General features: G+C 56.1%; 1 protein-coding gene across 4 annotated transcripts in view; it reads right to left on the minus strand.

The window, feature by feature from the left end:
* CACNA2D2 (calcium voltage-gated channel auxiliary subunit alpha2delta 2) overlaps positions 1 to 23,724 on the minus strand; it is a 136,293-nt gene that overhangs the window by 104,353 nt on the left and 8,216 nt on the right. For all 4 annotated transcript variants that reach the window (XM_060109240.1, XM_060109244.1, XM_060109241.1 and 1 more), the window contains exon 2: positions 6,418 to 6,499. In XM_060109240.1, coding sequence (XP_059965223.1) covers positions 6,418 to 6,499 — 82 coding nt within the window. The remainder of the gene's footprint in view (positions 1 to 6,417; positions 6,500 to 23,724) is intronic.

Below are 23,724 nucleotides of genomic sequence, written 5' to 3' on the forward strand. Positions count from 1 at the left end.
GAGGAAACTAATTTCCAAATTCCTGGGCTTCAGCAAGCAAAGGTGACACTTTGGGCACCTGAACTTTCTAAAACTATAACTAACTCCTGGAAGGGCAGGCAACTGATAGTGGGGGGGGTCACAAAAGCACCCCCACATTTGCAGGGCTCTGTCTGCAGCCCTTCCTTGCCCCTGCTCCCTTGAGGACAGGGGCTCGGATCCCCATGTCACAGATGGAGGAAGCAAGGCTCAGAGAGGCAGGACAACATGTGCCAGGTCCCATGGTACGGGGAGGCCCAGCTCTGCCATTGCTCCCCACTTCAGTCTTTCCTCCACCACCCACCATTCAGTGTGGCCCAAGGCACAGGCTCCAGGTTCAAATTCTAGTTCTGCCACCTAACACCCACCTAACAGGCTGTTCTGACCTAACACCCTCACACTCTGCGGAGGAGGAGGAGAGGCCTTGGGAGGGGCAGGGGCTGAGAAGGGCACAACTACTGGCTCAGCTTAGCAGCCCGAGAGGAGCCATCAGCTTGGGGGTGGCTCCAGGCAGCTGGTGCCCATGGAAGGCATGGCCAACATGAGCCAGGGCCCCTGGGCCAGGTGTCTTGGGGCAGCCCTCCCCCAACATTGACTTCCCCGTGCCCCCTCTCTGGTGGGGGACATGTAGAAGAGGTGCAGGAGACCAAAGCCAGTCAGTTGGCCGTCAGGCAGGAGCTCCTGCCACAGACGAATTGGCTTTTGAAAAGCTTCTCAAAAATGGAATTTTCTCCTTCAGGCAACAACAGAGTATGTGCGGGGAGGGGCAAGCAGGAGGGCAACAACCACCCTCCATCTCCCCGCACAGGGCTTGGGAGAGAGCATTCCCAGAACTCACAGTGGGGAGGTGGTGCCAGAAGAGGCCACCCCCAGGGCAGGACGTGGGAAGGAAAGAGGTGAGGAGCAGGCTGGGTAAGGGGGACAAAGAGGGGGTCCAGGAAGGGCTTCCGCCAGGCTCCAATGGCTCTGCCTTAGTATATCTAGTTATGCTCACGTGGCAGCCTCACCACGTTTCAGACGCCCTCCCAGGAGCCCCCCCTCAGTCCCTTGCATCCCTGCTGGGTGCTGAGCAAGAGGACCATATGGAGGGAATAATAAGACAATTAACTTTCCATTAAAGAATAATATATGTGGGTTTTTAGAGAGGCGAGCGGCAGCAATCCCTACCCAGCGGCACACTTCACACCCGCGCCCCGCCCACCCCCTCCTCACAGCGGCACACTTCACACCCGCGCCCCACCCACCCCCTCCTCACGCACCCCACACCCCAATCATCTACACTAGGAGACAGCAGGGTGCCGCTGGGCCTCAGCGGGAGGTGGCTGGAGGAGGGGGGGCTGCACAAGGAGCAGAGCCCCTAGGATGATGGTTCAGAGGTTCCAGTAACCCTGGGGAGGGAGTGTGATGGGCCTGCGTGAGTCTCCCTCACCATCACTCTCCGGACTGAGCACATTAGCTGGGACAACCGTGCATGTCCTGCGTGAGTGCGGGTCCACCTGGCCAAGGTGGACTGACTCTTGGGGCACATGTGAACCACAGTGCTTTGATAGAAGGACCAACTGTAGGTCTGGGGGTCACAACCACTTGAACTCCCCATTCTGGCCCTCTCAGGGCTGCTTCTGTCCCCTGGCACCTTCCCCCACCCCAGCTTCCTTCATCCTCTTCTGCTGCCCCTCTAGCGTTCTGAGCTTCCCTGGCACTCCTGGACATTGCTGATCCCACCTGAGATGCCCAGAGAGGACCCCTTACCCCAAAGGGGGGCCAAACACAGCCCTGGCCAGCACCCCCTGAGCCAGTGTGTGACGGCGCATGTGTTTCAGGAATTGGCGGTACCAGCAGGGGGTGGGAGTGGAGGAACAGGGAGAAGGCTGTTTTTCTTTATTTATTTGGTTGCACCGGGTCTTAGTTACGGCAGGCAAGCTCCTTAGTTGTGGCATGTGAACTCTTAGTTGTGGCATGCATGTGGGATCTAGTTCCCTCACCAGGGATTGAACCTGGGCCCCCTGCACGGGGAGCGTGGAGTCTTATCCACTGCACCACCAGGGAAGTCCTGGGAGAAGCCTGTTTCAAGGGCACCTGTGGAGGGCCCTGTTCCTGCCTCCCTGAGCCCCTCAGGAAAGGGGTCCTCAATGTGGCCAGATTTTGGTCCTTGCCTGGAGCCAGCTCCAGATGTGGCACTCTGCAAATATTAATTACACATTCCCAGGGAGCACTGAGCAGACGCGGTGTGGGCATGGCCAGGGGCAGACAAGATGGGCTATGGCCTAGGACTATGGTGCCGTCACTGGTTCAAAAATCCCATTTCTGGCTACCCACAGAAGTGGGGACACATCAACAGCATTTGTCTGATTCACCATGACTGTCCAGAGAAGCACAGCCGTGGGGAGGGGAGCAGGAGACTTGGTGTCAGGGATCTCTGAGTCCTGGGGTCTCGCTCTCTGTGGATGCAGCTCAGCAGTCCAGGGGAGGGGCCGCACCAGGCCTGCACCTCTGCCTTGATATTTCTCACCAACCCCACCACTACCCAGGGCTAGCAAGTCAGGGATCCAGGATGGGACTGGTGGGTAAAGACAGTCAACCACACCTTGGTTTCCCCATGAGTGACTAGCAGCACCTTAGCCGGGCTAAGGCCATCATGGGGGCGGAAGCAGCCAGGGACGTAGGCAGGGCTCTGAGCCACTTCTGCCCTGAGACACGTGTGGGGGTTGATGTGGACTGAGAAGTGCTCCCATAGGTCCAGACTTGGATTGAGCTTTCCCAGAGGATGGCCTGTAGTCCACAGACATAACCATCCCAGGCCTCTGTTCCTATACCAGCTCTAGCCAGACAGACTTTCCTCACCCCCGACCCCCACCCCAGACAGAGGATCTTCTCACTTCCTTCTGTAGAGACCCTCCACGGAAGGTGTCTCACCCAAATCAGGAATCCGTCCCAGGGCTGGTGCACCTGATGAGCCACTGGTTCTTCCTCCTGTCTGATTATAATCTGTCCTGCTTTGCTCTCCCACAAGGTCCCCAGAGTTGTTCCCTTTCTACCCTGGACACCCAGTCAGAAGGGGATAGGTCCCTGGCTGTACCCATCAGAGTGACCTGGGCTTCAGAGTGGGGAGACAGGCCGTCTCCACATGGTCCCCCGTGCACCCCCAGGCACCTGATGAATTATTCATCCTGATCAGCCTCATTATGTGAATGAGCTCAGAGCCCAAGCATATGCTCTCTGCTATCCCCCCAAAGGATGACAATATGGTGCTGATGGGGGAGGGTAGGAAAGGGGCTCAGGAGACCTTGCTCAGCTCCTAGGGGCCCTGGAGGGGGCAGACTGCAGTAGAGCCCACACTTCTGTGGCCTGTTGACAGCAGGAGTAAGCCAGGGCTGGCGGGGCTGGGTTTACCTGGTGGGGCACGGCTCAGGAGCACCAGGCCACAGTGGGCACTCCTACTCCGTGCTGGCCCTGGGGTTAGATGAGGAAATGTGACAGGGTCTTTGAAGACAGCCCCCACACTCCACCAAGGTGTGCCATGGTGTCCAGCCTGTAAATGGGCCACAGTCTGCACCCAACCACACCCCCATGGGGTTGTGGTGAGGTCGGGAGGAGGAAAGTGCCAAGACAAGGAAAATGCTCCTAAATGCCACCGTCTGCAGTTTCTGAACTCTTGCAGCTGCCAGCTCTATGGCACCCAGCTTCTGGGGGTCGGGCTGCCTCTAGGACTGGGGCCGGTGGAGAGGGCAGCCATGCTGGGGAAGAAAGCCAAGGATCAACCCAGTGGCAAGGTGTTTGGGGGCCCCTCAAGGAAGCATGGAGAGGGGTGGCCCCAATGGGGACTGAGGCCATAAGCTTGGCAGAGGTGGTACCAGGGTCCACGGAGTATCGCAGCTGGGTCAAGGCTTCGATGCAAGCATCCTCCTGACTCTCAGAGCCTGGCTCTCAGGGCATGGGCTGGCCACATGGGCCCTCTCATATGCACTTGAAGGAGAGCCCTGGTGGCTTTGTCAGGGGGGCCAGGGGTTGTGGGGAAGAAGGGCCGGTTGGCTCCCTCCTGCTCTCACAGGGTTGCCCTTTTCCTCTAGAACTCTTCACCTGCTCCCCGGCCGCCCACCTCACAGGGGTGTCCTGTGCCAAGAAGCAGCCCCAGAGCTGTCAGTGGGAAACAAGAGGCTAAGGAAGCAGGTGAGAAAAACTGGAGCAGGACAGAGAGCCACTGGAGAGCTGGCAGCCATCGACAGGCAGAGGGATGCCAGAAGGAGCCCGGAACGCCAGGTCAGCACTTCTCTGCCTGGCCATAGCCACACCAAACCTGGCCCAGCTCCCCTCTTTCCCAGGCTCATCCTGCCCACCCCAAGAGGGAAGGCCAAGCTAGAGGAGAAGCAGCACCCTGGGACAGGAGTCAGGAGCCCTGTGTTCAAGCCCCAGTTCTGCCGTACCTGGCTGCGTGACTTTGGTAATCACTGGGAAGGTGGGGGTGGGGAAAGATGTGCTCATTGATGAAAGTGTCTGGAATCACTCAACTCCCATCAGAAAGGAAGGGAACAACATATCCTGGGAATGAAAATGATCAATGAGGGAAATTCAGATTTGATTTCTAGAAGTGTATCTGTGTCAGCCTGTCCCCTGCCATTCTCACCACCTCATCCTCCAGCCAGACATCCCGGCCACGCCATGGACCAAGAATGAGGATCAGAGAGGGTCTAGGACTTGCCCAGCAGCACACAGTGGGTATGCTGAGCTGGATTCCATTTCTGGTCTGCACCATCCAGGAAGCTATGGTTCAGACAGACCTGAGTCTCAGGCATGAAATGTGTACGTTATTTCCCACTGGCAAACTTTTAGGGTCTGAGTGCCCACGACTATAAAAAAAAGCAGTATCCTTGAGCTGAGGATTGAAAGTATGGAAGATTCTTGACTGGAAGTGCATGGTTAACTCCTTATGTGGGGTACATCTTATGTCCCAATATGAAGCTTGGAGAGACACATTACACACATTCCAGGGAACTCTCATTTCTTCATTAACCTACATAGCTGCACTCTTGGCAGTGCCCACTTAGAACCTAGTAAGTGCTGGGTGCTATTCCTGAGCATAAATTGACTTCTGTTCCGGAACAGTTTTTCCTACAGTGCCTTCTCTGGAAGGCTCTGCCGGCCTCCGAGTGTGGCTGAGTCATTGAAAGTTCACAGGAAGAGAGTACAATGGGGGTTACTGCAATTCAAGCCCAGTAACCAGGGAAGGGAGATTCAGAGAGGCTGGGCCACTGGGGTTGGGTGGAAGGACCCCTGGAAAGTTGATGGCTCAGACCCCCACCCGGACTCCCCCTCCTAACTATGTTACCACCACATTAGCCACCCCAGATCAGCCCCATCCTGTGCCAGAGGTCCTACATCCACAGCCAATGTCAACACATTCACTGCCACCCCCATTTCCTGGGTACCTGCTACAAGCTAAGCATGGGGAAAGGCCCGAGGACATCACCTCATAGCAGCTGCCCCACAGACGTACCTCTGCTGACCTGGCCCTGACCAAGAGAGACACAGGAACACAGTGGAGTATCTAATCACCAAGCCGGGGGCCTGGACCCCCAATAATAACTCCACTTACTCTGCTGTGCCCAAGCCCACCATCAGTACGAGATCCCCGTTAACCCCCTGTTCAGTTCAGGTTGCACTTTCTGGCCCAAGCCTCCACTAAGAGCTCCTTAAAGTCCAGCACGTACCTAGGAGCCCCACCCCAAGCACTCCAAGAGCTCAGCTCTCCAAGCCTCTGCGTTTCCACGTAAAGAGAGACAGCTCAGGAGCCTGTGGCCCGACAGCGACACATTTTGCCGCCTTCTGGGGGTGACGGATGGCCTGCTCTTCACATCACTATTTCAAATATTAACATAATCTCCCGGATGAATGTGGTCGCTCATGCCTAATCAATCACCCCTCCCACCCCCGATACCTCATCTCACCAAGCACTCGCTTGCCACTTGTCTCATGCTGAAGCTCCTTGAGCAGGCAGCACTGACTGCTCTCCGGGGCTGTTCATCCTGGCCACCCCACTCATTGCGAGGATAGTCTCTCTGGCTTCCGTGCACAACTACACCCACGGGACCCTCCAGGACCTGGCCTCCCACTCCGTGTGCTGCCTCAAAAACAGATCTCACCCTCCTGAAAAGCCCGACACCTACCCATCAGAGCCGACTAAGTACCACTTCAACATTGTGACCTGGGGAAGAGCAGGCCAAGACCCGAAGGAGTCACTGTTTCTCTAGCTGTTTCCCCACCTGCCCCCATGAGTCCACAGTGTCCCATCATGCTGGGTCTTCAACTGCACCAAGCCTTCCTCACTCCTTATTGCTGAAGCCCTTCCCCCACTTCCAGCTGGAACAGGGTCCCCAAAGAGAAAGCCAGTGGCACCAGGCTTACCTCACGGAGCTGCTGCACACCCCCAAAGATCCGCATCACGCCATCGATCTCCTGCTCCAGGCGCCGGGCCCAGTGCTGCATCCTGTGTGCAGAGAGGAAAGGAGTGTCAGGAGGATCCGCCTGGGGCTGGAACAGCCCCGCCCGGCCACCTAGGGGTGACCCGCAGCAGCCGCCCCTTCAGAACCCAATTTTCACTAGAAGAGAAACAGAGGCTGGGAATCAGAGCGTGCCTCTGATTCCCTTTGAAGTCTGGACCCAGTGGCCCAGGCTCTCCTCACGTACTGTTGGACAGCCAGGGAGGGGAGCAGATTATAGTTTAAATGCACTGAGGGAGTCCAGCGGCTCCAAGAAGCCTGCAGGGAGACTATTTTTCACTGTGAAGAGCCAGCCCTTGATGCTGCTGCTCTGAACATGGGGACTCAGGATACCAGGGAGGAGGGGACATGAGTGAGCCTGGTGTCTGCTGGATCTCAGAGCCTTCTGCCCCAGGGCTGGGTGGCACCTGGGCAAGGGGAGGGAACATGAGAGCTGCTGCCACCACCAAGTCACTGTGTAACCTGGGGCAGGCCCCTGCCCCTCTGGGCCTCATTTAAACAGTGGACATGGAGAGCTTCCTGCTCAGACGGCCCTCGCCTTTCCAGTACCCTAGTAAACAGAGGCTCATCACTAGATGCCCCACATGAACTGTCTACCCACAGGTCCAGTTCAGACTATCCCACACCTTTCTGGGGGCCTGGCAAGCCCCATGAGCCCTTCACCAGAGCCACCAGCCTGAGCAGGTCTCCCTTGCACTGACTGGTGCCATGCTGAGCTCGTTTTAACCTATCCGGGTCTCACTATCCTCCTCCAGAAAGTGGGGATAATTTGGGGCCACCTTGTAGGGTCTGAGAAGAACACATGGGAACTGGAGGGTCAAGGGTGCTGCACAGGGATCTTTGTGAGGGGACAGGATGGACAGGTGGTCACAAAGTCCTGTATTCTCAGCCCACGCTCATGAACAGGGATGGTGTCCAGGGAGAGGGCTGGCCTGGGTTCTAACCTGCGATCCCACTTTAGGCAGTGCCAGATCAGGTGAGCAAAATCACACCAGCACTTGCCAGGGCCTGCTGGCCAGAGAGACACTCTCCACACTGCCAAAAGCACTTTCTGCTGTGACCAAAGCCCCTGCCCTAATGCATCTGAAAGGCATCTCAACTTCCCCTTCCCACCAGACACAGAACAAAGCCTTCCCCGGGAGGGCTCATAGGAGAACTACCACACAGACTGAAATATGCTCACAGGTTAAGCACATCCTGTGAGGCCAGGTAAGGGTGGGGTGAAGTCAGCCCCCAGCTTCTGGAGGGGTACCCCAGGAGCCATGGGATCCGGGAGATTGAGTCTGGCCCCAACTCCTGCCCTGGGCCTGCTATCTTCCCCACCTCCCCTATTGCCACTCGGGACCAGGACTCTTATAGCTCCCCGGGTCAGAAAAGCTTAAGTCTATACTCCAGCCCCCTGCCCCATATCCCTGTGGCTGGGGGCTGGGCCCTTGCCATTGTGTGTGCCCGCATCGGTTGGCATGGGAACTCAGATCAGGAAGCAGGCGGATCACTAATTGCAATTTGCCAAGCTGAATGTCAGGACCGTGATGGAAAAAAAAAGTCAACATCAAAAGAAAGAGGTATTGGGCTTCCCTGGTGGTGCAGTGATTAAGAATGCGTCTGCCAATGCAGGGGACATTGGTCTCAGCCCTGGTCCGGGAAGATCCCACATGCCGTGTAGCAACTAAGCCCATGCACCATAACTACTGAGCCTGAGCTCTAGAGCCCGTGAGCCACAACTACTGAGCCTGCGAGCCACAACTACTGAAGCTCATGTGCCTAGAGCCAGTGCTCCGCAACAAGAGAAGCCACCGCAGTGAGAAGCCCGTGCACCACAACAAAGAGCAGCCCCCACTCGCCGCAACTAGAGAAAGCCTGTGTGCAGCAACAAAGACCCAACGCAGCCAAAAATAAATACATTAATTAATTAATTAATTAATTTAAAAAATCTATTTTTTAAAAAAGGAGAAAGAGGTATCAGCTTCAGCTTGTTGCTGGCTGAGACACAGCCTGATGCCCACCTCTGTTCCCCACTGCAGGGGAAAAGCTAACCCCAAGCCCAGGTGGAGGCCAGGCTACAGGCCAGGCTATGAAGGGTGATCAGGCCTCAACCACTAGGGGAGGTTTTTTGCTGGGGGAGGGCAAAGCCCAGCAGAGAATGGAGAGCCTGCTTGTCCCCTGGTTCCAGGCCACCAGGAGCTGATGGCTTGGCCCTGGCTGAGCCATAAGCACCTGACAGTGTGTCAGGTGGCTGTTTTATGCTCCTGAGACAGAGCCTGGGATGCTATGGGCCACAGGGACTGGCCTACCCATGACACATCAGAACAGGCACACCCTCCTGGGGTCTAGAGGTGGCTCTAGCCCTTGGTCTGGCACGGTGGGTCTGATGGGTAGACCCCAGGCCCCAGCTGCAATGCCCATCATCACGATGCCAGGGAAAACAAGTTATTCTGATCATTCACCTAAACCAAACCCAACTAGGAAGGCAATATGTGTTCAAGAGTTTAAAAGAACGTGATAGATCATTCATTTCATCATCACAGAGACATGACTTTGTGGGTTCCAGAGTTTGGCTGGTGTCCCAGTGCTGGTTCCAAGGGGTGACACATGGGACCCAGGAGGCCAGGAGTCAACTATGCACCTGCAGTGTTCTTGCCCAGAGGCAGGAGAAACCACCCACCAAGCCCGTACTAACCCTGGCCAGGCAGTCATACTAACACCAACAGAAAGGCATGAGGGCTTTGAAAGGATGGTGGATGCATCAGGATTCATGGCGCCACTGGGTCAAAGGCAAACTGACCAAATCCCTGCCTGGGATTGACCCCATCAATCTGGACCCAGGTCCCTGGATCTCCCATTGCCTCCCTGGCCAGACAGTGTGGCCCATGGGTCACCCCCCCAACAGGGTAGATTCCCCTGCTGGCTCCCCACATCCCTGTGATTTTCCATGCGCTTCATTGAGATGACACTGCTTATCTCCAAGTGTCTCTAAGTGCCAAATTAGCAAGACAGTGAGGAGAGAGTGTCTGGGAGGAGGCACGTGCAGCCAGGGACTGCAGCCGGCATGATGTCTGGTGTGGCCGTGACAGCCTCACACCATTATGTCCTCCAATGTGCCCAAACCTAGTGGGGTGCAGGCACTGAGCCCCCATTTCACAAACAAGAAAACTGAGGCCCCTGGCAAGGACAGGTGTGGAGCCATGTTCTACAGAGAGAAGCCAGACCTGTCTTCCTGGCTCCATCAGCTCCATGACCCCACCCTCCTAGGACAATGCAGCCTCTGGGAAGCCTAAGGGAGAGGCTGCCTCTGTCAGCTCTGTGACCTCGGAGAGTTCTTGCCCCTCAGAACCTCAGCTTTCCGGTCTGTAAAGAGGGAAGATAATGACTGGCTGAAAACCTTTCAGGGCCAAATCCACACGGAAACTTGATGGGCAGTATTATTATTGGGCAGTCCCCTGAGGGCTAGAAGCTCTTCAAATCCAGCCCTTCCTTGCCCCCCAGTGCTCAGAAAATATTCCCTGAGTGCCTGCTGGGGGGAGAGAGCACAGAGGGAGGGAACTGTGGAAAGGGTTTCCCTAATGGCTCCCTGTAACGCCCTGCTCCCCAGGCTGAGAGAGGCTGGGAGCAGGCATAGGGCAAAGATGTGTGTGTCTCAGGGCTAGTGGGTTGAGGGCAGCACAGCAGGAAGAAGATGACACCAGCTGCTGTGGGACTCCAGGTCTTTTAGTCTCCAGGGCATGTTTCAGAACCAAGAGGAGTACGTGAGGGAAGAGGAGGTGTCATCATTAGGCAAGGGAGCAAAATCATCCGTATGTGGAGGGAGGAGCTGGAGCTGAGGACCTCCTTTAGCAGACAGAACTATCAAGACTCCCACTAGAAGGCTGGGGAGGCCCCAGGTCAAGCTACAAGAGCAGTGAGGGCCTCCAGCTCCGAGGCCAGCTGCACAGGCTCCCCCAGACAGGGAGGAAGGGAGGAGAAGGGAGGGGAGGAGAGGGGAGGGGAGGGGAGGGGGGAGGGGAGGGGAGGGAAGAGAAGAGGGAAAGAGCCTGTATACAGATGCAACAGCATAGTTTAAACTGTTGCCAGTTGTTAATTTTATATGTGAAGTTGTTGATCAGAATGTGATTTAATTGTACAGTATAATCCAGGCTTTTGGAATAAATTATGCAGAAAACTCGTCTATAATTAAATCAAAAAACCAGAGACAGGTGACACTGCAGGTTCACCCTCAGAGGGCAAGGGTAGGTGTGGGCAGCTGGACCATGCAGAGGGACGAGAGGGAAGGGGGAGGGCTTTGTTCAAGAGCAGACAGAGGAAGGCCCAGGAGAGGCTAAGGCCCAGTAGGGGCGAGGATCTCTGGACCCCCACCTACCTCTGCAGGCCTTCTCACCACTCCCAAGGAGGCGTTTTCTTTGCCACCAAAGCCTTGCTACAGACTGCCTCTGCCAGGCAGACTGCCTGGATAAACCCCATTCCACTGGGGGCCTAAGAGCAGTCTGCAGCTCTCCCCTCAGCTCAGTCAAGGCAGTCATCGTAGAGGGGGAGATGCCAAGGGTAGAACAACAGGTGAGGTGGGAGGAGTAGAGGGCAGGGCAGGGCTAGGCTAGGGCAGGTGAAGGGTGCAGGGGAGCAGTCACAGGGGAGGCCACTTGCTGCCAAGGGTACTATGAGCCAAACTTGGCAATGGTGGGGGCCCACGAGTCTTCTGCTTCCCTTGTGACGGACTGGCCAATTATTCGTTCAGCTCTGGGGGAGGCAATGATTTAAAATAAAATGCTATTTAATTATTCTGATTATATTTCAGCTGGCCTGCCACCTCCCACCTTGGTGCCTTAGCAGTCTTCTGAAGGGGAAAGAAAGATAGGGCAGGAGGGGTGGGTAAGAGAAAGACGGAAAGACAGAGAGACACAGACATGAAGAGAGCCCAAGACAGCTGGTCTAGAGGGCCTGGGTGTCAGGTTCACCCCGTCTCAGGGGAAGATTACCGGTGGATGGGCAAGAGGGCCACTCCCCATTCCAGCCTGGAGAGGCCACGCAAAGCTCAGAGAGCAGTCGTGGCCCCTGTTGAAGCAGGGCTTGGGACATGGCCAACCCCTCCCCAGGCCACAGTCCTGCTGCAAACAGCAGGAAGCTCAAGGCTGCACCCCAGGATCGTGGTACCTCCAGAGCCACCTCCCCTGAGGAGTCCTCCCCGACCACTCAGTAGATATCCCTCTCTAACCTAGACTGAGTGCCCAGATTCAGCCCTGGCTCTTCCGTGACCTTAGACCAGATGTGCCCTCTTAGGCCTCAGTTTTCCCATCTGGAAAATGGAGATAAAGCTCACCGCTTGTCTACCTCCCAGGACCCCAAAAAGAAGCAGGTGGAAACCACTGCCTCATGGAAGGGATGACTGCCCCACACACTCATGCACACACAGACCCATCTGAGCAGCGGGGCCGCTCTCCCCTCAATCCTGTCTCCTTCTTCAGACCTACAGCTCATGAAGCGTGGGATGGCTGTGCCTCCTCCTTGGACTGGGGCCTCTAGGTGGGCTGCAGCGCTCCCTACACTACCTAAGAGACCCCGACACAGGGGAGACTCCTTGGGAAAGGTAGGGCCTCCGATGACCAGAGCATCCTTCCTGCTTGTCCGCTCAGGAGAGAAGACTCTTGGCCTCAACATCTTTCAGGACTCAAAGCTCAGGGTACGGCCCCCAACCTTGATTTGGTCACAGCCTCCCAAGAAGAGAGGGCAAGTCTAGCCAAGGTCATTCACTCTGCAGAGGCCAAGTGGGCCAAGGCACTCCAGACCATTGAGATCAGAGTGCCTAGAGGCGCGGAGATCAGTCAGCACTGACCTGGCACTGCACAAACCAAGTGGGGTGAGGAATGCACAGAGGCCTGGGGAGAGGGGAGCATGCTGGCTCAGCCAATTCACGTGGAATAAGGCTCCCCATTTAGCCGTTCACCACTTTACAAGCAGGGAAACTGAGATGCAGGACTCAAAGGGACAGGCTCACCTTCAGTGGATTTGTGATTCTGCTTAAGGGGCTCCTAGTGTGAGTAACATGCGGCCCCCAGGAGCACCGTCCCCACCCCACCCCCATCCAACCCATGCACACAGGGACGAAGGTAGCCCACTTATCACAAGGGATCCTCAGAGATCCCCTGGTGCTGGGGAGGGGCTGGTGCTGCTGAAGCTCAAATTAGTCCAAATCCATCGGCCTTGACTATGTGTGTCTTGGGACCCTGCCCAAATACTGCTCGTTAATGAGGTTATTAATTATGGGGCTGTCCCTGCCCTTTCTTTGTCGGGGGCGGCGGGGGGGGAAGCCTCCTCTTCCAGTGGGCTCTTGGCTGGGAGGCAGCAAGCCTGTGCCTCTCCGCTTAGACTAACAGTGAACAGTCATCCACTTTAATTAGGGCGCCAGGTCCAGCCCAGTATTTACTCCCAGTAGCCTGATGGGGAGAGGGGAGAAGGCCTGGAACAAGGGAGCAGCTCAGGGCTGGGGAGCTGGGCAGTCCATTTGGCCCAGAGAGGGATGGAGAGTGTCCCAGGCTCACACAGCAAATAGCCACAGCACTCTGCCTCACTCCCCACCATCAGTGCAGGACTGAGGGCCCACAGGGGCACCAGCAGTCAGGGAAGCACACAAGGACTGGGGCAAGCCAGGGACATGCAGGCTGAGAAGGGGAAGGAGGTTTCCCAGGGGAGATGAGGAGGACAGCATGGAAGGGCCACCTGAGCCTGATTTCTGTTTCTGCCATGGTTAGCTGCGTGACCTTGGTAACATCCTTTCCCCTGTCTGGGCCTCAGGTAACTCATCTAGAAAGTGAACTTCAGCAACACAATACTGTGTCAAGACTGTCACACCCAGAGCCACAAGGTTCCTGAGCAGTCCCTCAGCAGGACCCTCCTCACCAGGCCTGGTCTGGGGTTTCCAGCAGCAGAAGCCCAAAAGGGGCACTGCTCCAGCTTCCACGGGAATGAGTTCTGCCCAGCAGCCTCAGGAGAACCAGGAGAGGGGCTAGAGAAGGCACCAGGGAGCCGGGGAGACAAAGGAGGTGTGCGGCAGGAAGGAAAACACCTTTCTGCAGGAGAGCAGGGGACTGACTGAGGCCCAGACCCAGGCTGGAGGGCTTGGCCAGGGTGGGGATGGGCCCTGGGGCTGAATCTCCTTCAGCCCCTGCTGTGTACCAGGTCCTGCTCTGTGGTCCACACCCAGCTCTGTGGTTTACACCCAGCTCTGTGGTTTGGACTCTCCAGGTCTCAGTTTCCCTCTCTGCTCAAGGAGGGGTGGCCTGGGGCCTCCACAGGCCATGCGGGGATTTGTTTCCCAGGGGGTCTGACTGGGGCCTTCCTGTCTGCCTCACTGGGTCTGCACCAGTGAGGCCAGGGCTCTCAGTGCACTGCCTTAGTTATCTTCACAACAGTCAGATCATCCCCAGTCCTCAGAGGGAAAACTGAGGCACACAGCAATTGAGTGATGTGCCCAAGGTCACACAGCTAATGAACACCAGTCAGGATGATACACCCCTCTCTTCAGACACCAGTCTTAAATGCCCAGCTGCGGCATGGCATGTCCACTTGGATGCCTAACAGGTCTCTCAAACTGAATGTGTCCAAAACCCAGATACTGACCTCCCTCTGGATCCCCTCCTCCCTTTTCTCTGCACCCCCTGCCTCCCCTGGCTCAGCTGATGCCAGCTCCTTGGTTCAGGCCCGAAGCCCCAGGGTGACCTGCAACCTGCTTTCTCTCACACCCACATCCAATCTCTCAGCAAGTCCTGTTGGCTCCACCTTCACAGTCTGCCCACTGCCCTCCACCTCCCTGGCCCCAGCCTGGCCTGGGCCGCCATCATCTCTCTCCAGGACAAGTGCAGTCATCAGTTCACTGGTCTTCAGCTTCTGTCCTTGCACCCCCTCCCCCGGGCCGTTCACCTCCACACGCAGCCAGAGCACCCTGTTGGAACAGTGTCCGTCCTCTCTCAACACCAGGCCACAGCTCCATGGCACTAGAAGAAAGACAAAGCCCGTCCAGGGGCCATACTCTCAATGGCCTTCTTGGCCTCACTCCTCAGGCCACACTGGCCTCCTCGTTGTGGCTTGAATACACTCCTGCACTCCCTGCACAGCCTTTGTACATGCTGTTCCCTATGCCTGGATCAGTCTCTCCTCAGAAGTCCTCAGGGCTCCCCTCTCACCTCCTTCAGTGAAGTCCACCTTGCCCCGCATTTTAAGTTGTACCCTCCCAGCAGCAACTGATCTCAGGTGCCCTCCTGGGGTTACTGCCCTCCTGGGCTGTAACTCTCCTGGGCTCCTGCTCTCCAGCCTGGAGGAACAGGCACTTGGCTGAGCAAGCGCACCTCCCCAGAGGGGCCTGACCCCCCCGCTGTCCTGCCCAGCCTGCATGCTGCCGGCCACAGAAGCAGGCAGGTGGGGTGTGCAGTAGCAGCCTGTGGAGGGGCTGGAAGTGCAGTGGCTGCCCCAGGGACAGCCACTTTCCCCGGCTCCTCTCCGTATGAATTATTAAAGCTCATTTATGATGGGCCTGCCCAGGCCTGTGGCTTCCGTGCATAATTCATGGCTCTCCCAGGAGGGCCGGGTGCTGGAGCAGCCACTTCTTCCAGGAAGCAAGGAAAGTGCAGGCACAGAATGGCCCAGACCCAGGCTGTCCTCCTCCCATCCCTTTCACCCTGTCCCCATCTCAGATAACCCAGTAACTCTACCCACCCTGCCCCATCTGGGATTCTGGACACTGGGATTCTGGTTCAGTGCAGACTCACCCACTCCCCTCTCTGTGCCTCGGTTTCCCATCTGTGGACTGACGGACTTGGTGGTTTTCAAACTGCAGGGACAGCAGAATCATCTACCTCTACTCCCCAGGGGGCCGAGGACCATGGGTGCCCAAGGTACCAACACCCAGGTGTCATTGTTTGTGAATTTTCCATCAATCTAGACCTGGGACTTAGCAATGAGCAAGAGGAGCTCAGGAACTAGTTAAGGCCTCCCCAGAGAAAAGCAAAAAGTCCAGGCCAGGGACACAGGGTATGGAACAGACAGTCACTCTGCCTAGGATCCACCATCTGCTCCCCAGGCCTGGAACCACCTGCCTCAGTCACTGACACAGATCATGAACATTTGGGGGTCTGCAGAGCCTCCTTCTCTCCCCAGCATGTTCCCCAGGTAGTCAGGTAAAATGCAAAAGTAACCCCTGCCTAGGCCCATTTAACAAACTTGTAAACTGAGGTTCAGTGAGGCTGGCTCTTGGAGGCAGGGGTAGATATGTTGACACAGCCCCTGTGCCCAGCCTGGTGCTATGATGGGAGAGTCACACCCAAGCCTGGTCTCAGGAGGTGCACAGCAGGGTGGAGGTCACCAGGAGAGTCAAGGAGGAACCCAGGGGTTCCAGCTGCCTGTTCTTGCCCCACGCCAGTAACTGAAGCCTGATTGGAGGTGGCAAGATAGGCCCTGTCCATGTGTCACCAACCACTCCAGCCAGATTCTATGATTCATTCACACATCTCCCCACCTCCCCTCCTGTACATCCTCCCCACTCCCCAGCATGAGTCAAATCCTCTCTGAGCCACAAATAGTCGTCCTCCATGTGAGTCCTCGACATGGCCTCCTGCCGTGAGGAGGACAGAAACCTCTCTAGGGATCTTCTATTTCTCCTCAGGGCAGAGATTCCCCAGGGAAGCTGGCAGTGTCCCGGAGAACACCCTGGGTGCAAAGGAGAGGTGAAGCAAAGACCAGAAAAGAACTCAACCCATCAGGGCAAGCTTTGTTCTCTGGCCTTGTCCCCCCCTACCTGGCCAAGTCACCTCTGCCGGAAAGTCTTCCAGGATTTCTCTCCACCCCTTCCCCCAAACCCACAGTCCTTACTCCACTTTACCAACCCTTGCCTTAGGTTGGAGCTGCAGTCTGGTCCCATCATCAAGCTTTCTGCAAAACTTAGCTTGCAGGATGGCAAAGAAGACTCTTCTGGAAATGCCTGGGGATAGATTTCCCTGAACATCCTCCCATCACCAGACTGGTACCTGTCCTGTCCAACCCCCTCTGCAGTGGGAGAGAGGCTGGAGGGCAGGGCAGGGAAAGGGCTTCTAACTTCAGCAGGTAGCAGAGCACCAAGGAAAGTAACAGATGACTCAGAGTACCCGTTGTGTGCTGGGTGCTGTGAGTGTGAGCCCACTGAAGTCACACAGCACCCTTGGCTAGGTGCTAACTGATTCAGGCCCACTTCGTGGATGAAGATGGAGGCCTAGGCGGTGAAGCAATGCACTCAAGGCCACACAGCCAGTCTGTGCTCAACCAGAATTTGAACCCAGCAAAGGATGGCTCCAGAGCCCAGGTTCTGTCCCCTAGGCAATTAGGCTTCCTTAATCCCAAAGAGGACTTCAATGGCCAAGATTTAGGAAATAGGGTGCAGGTAAGGACCACCCCTCATTTATGACCTTTTCCACCTTTGCGAAGGGATCTACTCCAAATCAGGGCCCTCACTGCCTCCCCAAGCAAGCCAAAGCTGGGTGCAGTCAGAGTCCTTCCTTTTACCCCACCAGAGCTACCCTGCTGTAGGAATGTTGTCTCAGCAGTGCAGAGCCCAAGCTCCCTCAAATCCCTCCCATGACGGCGGGGGGCGGGGTGGGGGGAGATGCCCACTTCCTCTGGGATCTGCTCCTCTCTAGTGAGCTCTGGGCTTCTCAGCACAAGCCAAGTTGCATGTAAATCAAATGTGAGTACTCGGACCACCTTGACTCTCCATGCTCTATGGTGAATCCTTTAGCAATGCAAATCCCCTCTGTGAGCTGCAATGAGGAGGGACCTTCAGGTGCCACCCCAGCGGCCCCACCCCTTCTGAGAAGTCCCAGGTTGGTGACCAGGACAAAAGGAGCCACTGCCTGGTGAGCCTGTGTTGTCCTAAGAGATGGCTTGACGAGTAGCAGGTTGGCCAAACCCAGTAGGGCTTATCACAGACAAAATACTCTGCAGATGTTGCCAACCTTCTATAGATTCCCTACTAGCTCCCTCACTCCCCATTCATTCATTCATTCATTCATTCATATAGTTACTGAGCCAGGCTCCAAGCTAGGCACCATGTCTCCAAGGGACACAGTGGTGAGCAGGGCAGATGCAAGTCTGCCCTCGGAAGCTTGGAATTCAACCAGAGCAGACAGCTGATCTGATCCAGACTCAGTAAGTGGAGGGAGGAGGAGTCCGGTGAGCCTTGGGGGGGTGGGATGCACGGCAAGGGGCCTGACCCAGCCTAGGGGTCTGGCCAGGTAAAGGTGGCACTGCAGAGCAGCAGGGCAGTTCAGACAGAGGGTACAGCACGTGCAAGGAAGGCTCAGCAGTGAGCTCTGTGCATGGTGATGCCCTATGAACACCCTCAGACTGACTATGGGCATAAGCAGGCTGCTCCCACACTGAGGCCTGCAGCGCTCCATCCTCAAGGACATGGTGAGCGCCTCCATGTGACGGATGGTGAAGGACAGTGAGCTTCTGACATTGGGGAGATGAAGAGAGCGGGCACAGTCAGTGGCTGGTAAACTAAGGGTTCAAAGAGCAGGGCTCTCTGCTCAGTCCTCGGCACCCAGCCTGGGAAGGCACATCTCCACCTGGCCCTCTCCAGAGGCATACATCTAGCTCTAACACATCTCCACTTGGATGCCCTAGTCTGCATCTCAAATTCAATGTGTCCAATACCTGATGGTCCCCTGGACTGACTCTTCCCCAGCCTCCTCCAGCTTACCTGGTGAAAACTCTGTCCTTCCAGATGCTCAAGCCAAACCCTTGGGGTATCCTGAGACCCCTTTCCCTTTCTCACACCCAGACCATCAGCAGGTCTCACCACCACCACTGGCCATCACCCTGGTGCTCCTCTGTTCACACCTCTCCCCGGGAGCCCCCACTTCAAAGTCATGCTAATTTAATGGCCCAGGCTGTCCTGGTCCCTGCTGCCCTCTGCCCTCCTCTCCTCACACTCTCCCCTTTTCCTCCTGCTCTAACCACATCCCACCTCAGGGCCTTTGTGTTGGCTGTTCCTCTGCTTGGAACACTCTTCTCCCAGATACCCATGTGGCTCCCACTCTCCCCTCCTTCCAGGTTCTGCTCAAATGTTTTAGTGAGGCCCACTCTGACCTGCCTCCTTAGTTAAACCCTCCCCCAAATTCATCCTGTCCCTTCTCCATGGCATTTGTCACCTTCCAACATAACATATCCTCTGTCTATATCACCTCCCCAGACTGTTGTCTGCCTGTCCCGTCAGTGCCTGGCACATGGCAGATGCTCATGAGTGTGGAGAGAATGAATGAATGGCAGGTTGTGGTGAGCATCTGTGGAAGGAACAAATGTGCTCACAGTGGGGGAGGCACTGACTGCAAGAGGATGAACTGGGTGGGAGCCTCAGGTAGGACCAAACCCATGGGCTGTCCCATAGCCATGCATCCCCCTCGCACTGACCTGCAGGCCACCCCTGCCCTGGCATTTGATTTGTTCTACGTTCACAATCATAAAATACAGGAAATATGATCCCATTTTAGAGTCCTTTTTTTTTAACTTTTATTTAATTTAATTTATTTATTTTTGGCTGCGTTGGGTCTTTGTTGCTGTGTACGGGGGCTACTCTTCATTGTGGTGCACAGGCTTCTCATTGCGGTGGCTTCTCTTGTTGGGGAGCAGGGGCTCTAGGGGTGCAGGCTTCAGTAGTTGTGGCATGTGGACTCAGTAGTTGTGGCTCACGGGCCCTAGAGCACAGGCTCAGTAGTTGTGGCACACGGGCTTAGCTGCTCTGCAGCATGTGGGATCTTCCCAGACCAGGGATCGAACCCGTGTTCCCTGTATTGGCAGGCGGATTCTTAACCACTGCTCCACCAGGGAAGCCCTATGATCCCATTTTAAAGGTTAGAAAACTGAGGGACAAAATGACTCATGGTCACATATGGGGCTCCAGCTCCTCCCCTCCTCAACCCCCGTACCCTGGACCATGCTTTCTAGCAAGCAGCAGGCGGACGGCGCACTGAGGCCACCAAAGCCCACGGCTCTGGGTCCCTCTAGACGGCCCCGTGATGTCCCCACCCTTCTCCATTTTAGAGTCATGGCCTCCTCCATACGCCACCAGTCTGGAAACCACCTGTGAAATATATTTCCCCCAGCGCTGGCTCAGGAACCGTGTAAATCACTCGGCTTAATGTCCTCTGGGATTGTTCCCCGCCACCCCTCCCCAGCCACTCTGTGCCGGGGAATGTGGGGCTGCAGGGCATCAGGTAGGTGGGGCCCCAGTCATGGGCTGTGGGCAGCCCAAGGCACCCCGGGTGCTAGGAGGCACTGTGCAGGGGTGCAGTGGCCTCAGGGAGCACGTCAGCAGGAGAGCGATGGGGCCTGCCTGGAGCTTCGGGAACTGGGGCTGGATCCATGTAGGCAAGCCTCTCCCCCACCCCACCCCTGCCCCGTATCCTTGTCCCCCTGTCAGCGGCTTACTCTCAAAGGAAGATGGGTCCTGATGCTCCCCCCGGGCCCCCACAGCCCTGACCAGGGGAGGCCCAAGGCCTTAGGAATGGCTGGGGACCCTAGGAGGGCCTGTCAGAATTCAGTCTGGAGTAGGGGCTGCGTCTCATCACCACTTGGATGCTGCCTAGAGCACCAGTCATGTGTGGCTATTATTTATTTGGCCTCACTTCCATTTCTTCCTTGCTGACGATCTCTCCCACGGACTGTGAGCTCCCTGAGAGCAGCCCTGACACACAGCTAAGGTTTGGAGAGGAGACTCAGGCGGGGCAGGGGCCGTCAGGAGGCGGGTCCTGAAACATGGGAGGGCCATGGAGCAATCAGCAGTGTGGATGAGGCATGAGCAAGTGTCAACACAGAGGGGCAGTTGGGAAGGAGTAGGGCAGCTGGCTGAGGAGGCCTGGCGATCTCCCTGGAACAGGTTGCAGACTCTGGCCACTGGCCGCATGTACAGGCATCTATGAACAGCTGCCCCCCAACAGGTACAATGGCCAGAATACTCCCCAGAACCAGTACACTGGTCCCCACCCCCTTTCCCTGGAAGCCTCAGTTCTCCTTGCTGGCAGAGCAGGGCAGGGGGAGGGGTCCTATGTTTACCTTCCTATCCTCTATGGCCTTGGCTTTCCACCTTGGCTCACCTGAGTGGCTCTGGAAATATCCTGATGCCCAGGCCCTGCCCCACCAAATTAAATAACATAACCCATGGGGCCCTGGACCCCACCTTCATCTCTCTCCCCCGAGCAGCCCTTGGAGGCAGCCTCTTGGCTGGGGCATCCCTTGTAAGAGAGCCGCAGGAAGGTGTGTGAGGTGGCCTTTGTTCTGTCGCACCAGCAAAGCCAGGGCCATGTGGGACCCTGTCCCAGAACATGTAAAAGCTGTTCCAGCTTTCAGAGACGTAACCAGCTTGGCCTGTAGACACCTGTGCTGACTCTCTGTTCAGCAAACATTTTTTGAGCACTTGGTGTGCGCTAGCCTAGAGCTCAAGCCAAGGACAGGTGCTCGTGACCCCTGCCCACCCTCCAGGCACACAGTCTGGAAGGGGAGGCAGCAGGTCTACTGCAAGACAAGAATAGGAGTGACTTCAGGGGGCCTAGGAAGCCCCTGTCCCAAACAGGGAAGTCAGGGGAGGCTTCAGGGAACAGTGACTCCTAGTCAAGCACTAAGGGACAGGCAGAGGTCAGCCAGACCATAGGCAGGGTCCTGCTTGGGACTGGCAGGGCCCTTTGCAGCCCACCCTCTCCCCTGCTTACTCAACTCTCAGTTCATAATAGGTGCTTGTTAAGCCCCCATGGAAGGAGATGGCTGCTGCCCCGGTGCTGCCGGTCCTGAGGGCAGAGTTCCCCTCCTGTGCCCACCACCATGCCAATCAGAAGCAGCCCCCTTGGTCATGGTCTCCATAGCACCAGCTTACAGGGCAGGACAAAGATGGCAGCTATGCAGATGGGGTGGCAGGGGAGCATCGTCATCAGCTGCAGAAGAATCCATCACTCTAGAGGGTCCTGGGTATGATGAAGACACTGAGGCTGGAGGAAGAGAGCAGGTGGCTTGCCCAGACTCCCACAGTAAGCTGGAGACGGGCCAGGGCTAGGGTGGAGTAGTAAGAAATTGAGACAAGAAGGGTAGAGGGACAGATGTGATGGAAGAATATAGGAGGGTGGGGTACCCTGAGGGTCCTGTGGTCAGGGGCCTCTCTGGAGGAGGTGAGCTGCAGAAGGGCTATGTACAGCAGTGGCTGAATTCTCAGACCCAAGCACTGGGGTGTGAATCCTGCCTTCACCACTCACCATCTGTGTGATTTCAGCATCACTTAGCCCTGCTGAACCTCAATTTTTCTTATCTGTGAAATGGGAATAAAAATGGACTGATCTCATTGGATAGCATATGTGAAATATAGCACACGAGGCTCAGATCACAGTGTTTGATGATGTAGTTAAAATTACTTCCTTTACAAATGTTTCCTTGAACATGGACACTCTCCCTTTCCTTCCCCTCCCACCTTCCTCCTCTTGTCAGGCCTCTTGTCTGACCCTGAAGCACATCTTGCCTCCCCATTCTCCATCACTCCCCCTCTTCTCGCTAACAAAACCCAAGTCTGCAAGAATCTCTCCCGCCTCCAGTCCCAAGGTGACCCCATCCTTAGCTCAAGGGTAAATCCTCATTAGCCTGAGCCAATCACAATGCACCTTCCTGATTGCCAGTGATTGGTTTAGAGCAGACATGTGACCCAGTGCTAGCTAATGAGGTGTGAGGGGAAATTGGCTGGGGGCTTCTGGGTGAGGTTTCCTAGCCTCTTTTTAAGAGGAACCCAGAGGAAACATCTCCTCTTTTACTCCTAATGTCTGGTACATGTGATTCCTGGAGCTGTGGCAGCCATCTTGTTGCCATGAAGGAAGTCAGTCAAGGACAGACAGCCACACCAAAAGTAAGGCCAGCCAGGCAGAGTGCAGGTGAAGGCTTGGTCCTCAATGACAGCCTATACATACCCACCTCTGAGCTCCCTGCCAGACGGCCTAACCATGATGAAAAAAATTAATGTGCTGGGATTTCCAAGGAGTGCACAGAAGCAGCCTCTTTTCCTTGCAGCCATTCCTTGGACTCAGTTTTTGAAGGATTAGTAGTCAGCTCAATGCCTACTCCTGGAAAGGCCTCTACAAACTGGGCACAGAGTTGGGGGAGAGGCACAGGGTGATAGGAGAGGCCCACAAGGGGTAGGGAGCCAGAGGAGGGCAATGATCTAGAGGGCTTCTTGGCCCAGTACTCAGGCTGAGCAGGCCAGCCTGGTATAGGGACACAGCCAGAAGGTGGAGAGGCCAGAGCTCCTACCAGGACTTGCAAGTGGCTTGGCCTGGCTGGAGTCTAGTCACAGAGCTAGTGGCCAGAGACCAAAGCCAGCCCAGGAGGGCCCTCAAATGCTAGGTGAGAAGTGGGGCTCTGCCCATGGCAGGCTTCTGGGGTGCAAGGTCATAGCTTACCCTCAATGAGAGATACTGCAGCATGCCTGGCAGGTCCAGGAAAGGAAGGGAAGACTCCTAGGTTCTCACCATGCCCACCCTAGCCTCAGCTCACAGGGAGAAAGGAGAAACGTCCATCTGTGAGAGCCCTCAGTGCAGAGGCCTGTTCTGCCAGCTCATTTCTCTTTTCTAATAAATGAAGTTGTGGGGGCAGGGCTGAGGTGGGTTGTTTTGTTGTTTGTTTGTTGGAACCAGTGGCAGCACCAGGCCTGACCTTTAAGGCTTCAAATGTAGCATTTCAGGCAGCGCCAGAGGGAGGAGAACATAGGCTGAGCAGAGAAGTTATCAAGGCTAAAATGCCACGTCAGCCATGTCAGGCTGGAAACTCGCAGCAGAGCAGGGGCCTCTACCCATCTGAGGAAAATTCCAACCCATTCGTGCCCACCCGGCGACAAAGCTGTCCTTTCCATGGGTACCCTGAAAGCCTCACTGACTCTAAAACGGCAAAGTGCACCAAGGTCTGCCCCAAAGAAACACCAGAAGCTGGGGGCCCACACCACAGGCACCTTGCTCTGCAGGGTTTGCCAAAGGAGGCCTCAAAGCACTCCCGCATCTCATGGCAAGAATGTTTTTATTTAAGATAATCAGTTGTACATCATAGTGCAAGGATGGCTGAATGGGGAGCATCCTTTGAGCAGCCTGTACTGAGCCCTGGGTGGGGGGCTGGGCCCTGCCCGCAGAATGTATGTAGCCAGCAGAAATGTGGGGCCTGAAGGCTCCTTCCCGCCACT

Source organism: Mesoplodon densirostris, chromosome 10 (assembly GCF_025265405.1).
Source record: "Mesoplodon densirostris isolate mMesDen1 chromosome 10, mMesDen1 primary haplotype, whole genome shotgun sequence".
In the NCBI taxonomy this organism is placed as follows: Eukaryota; Metazoa; Chordata; class Mammalia; order Artiodactyla; family Ziphiidae; genus Mesoplodon; species Mesoplodon densirostris.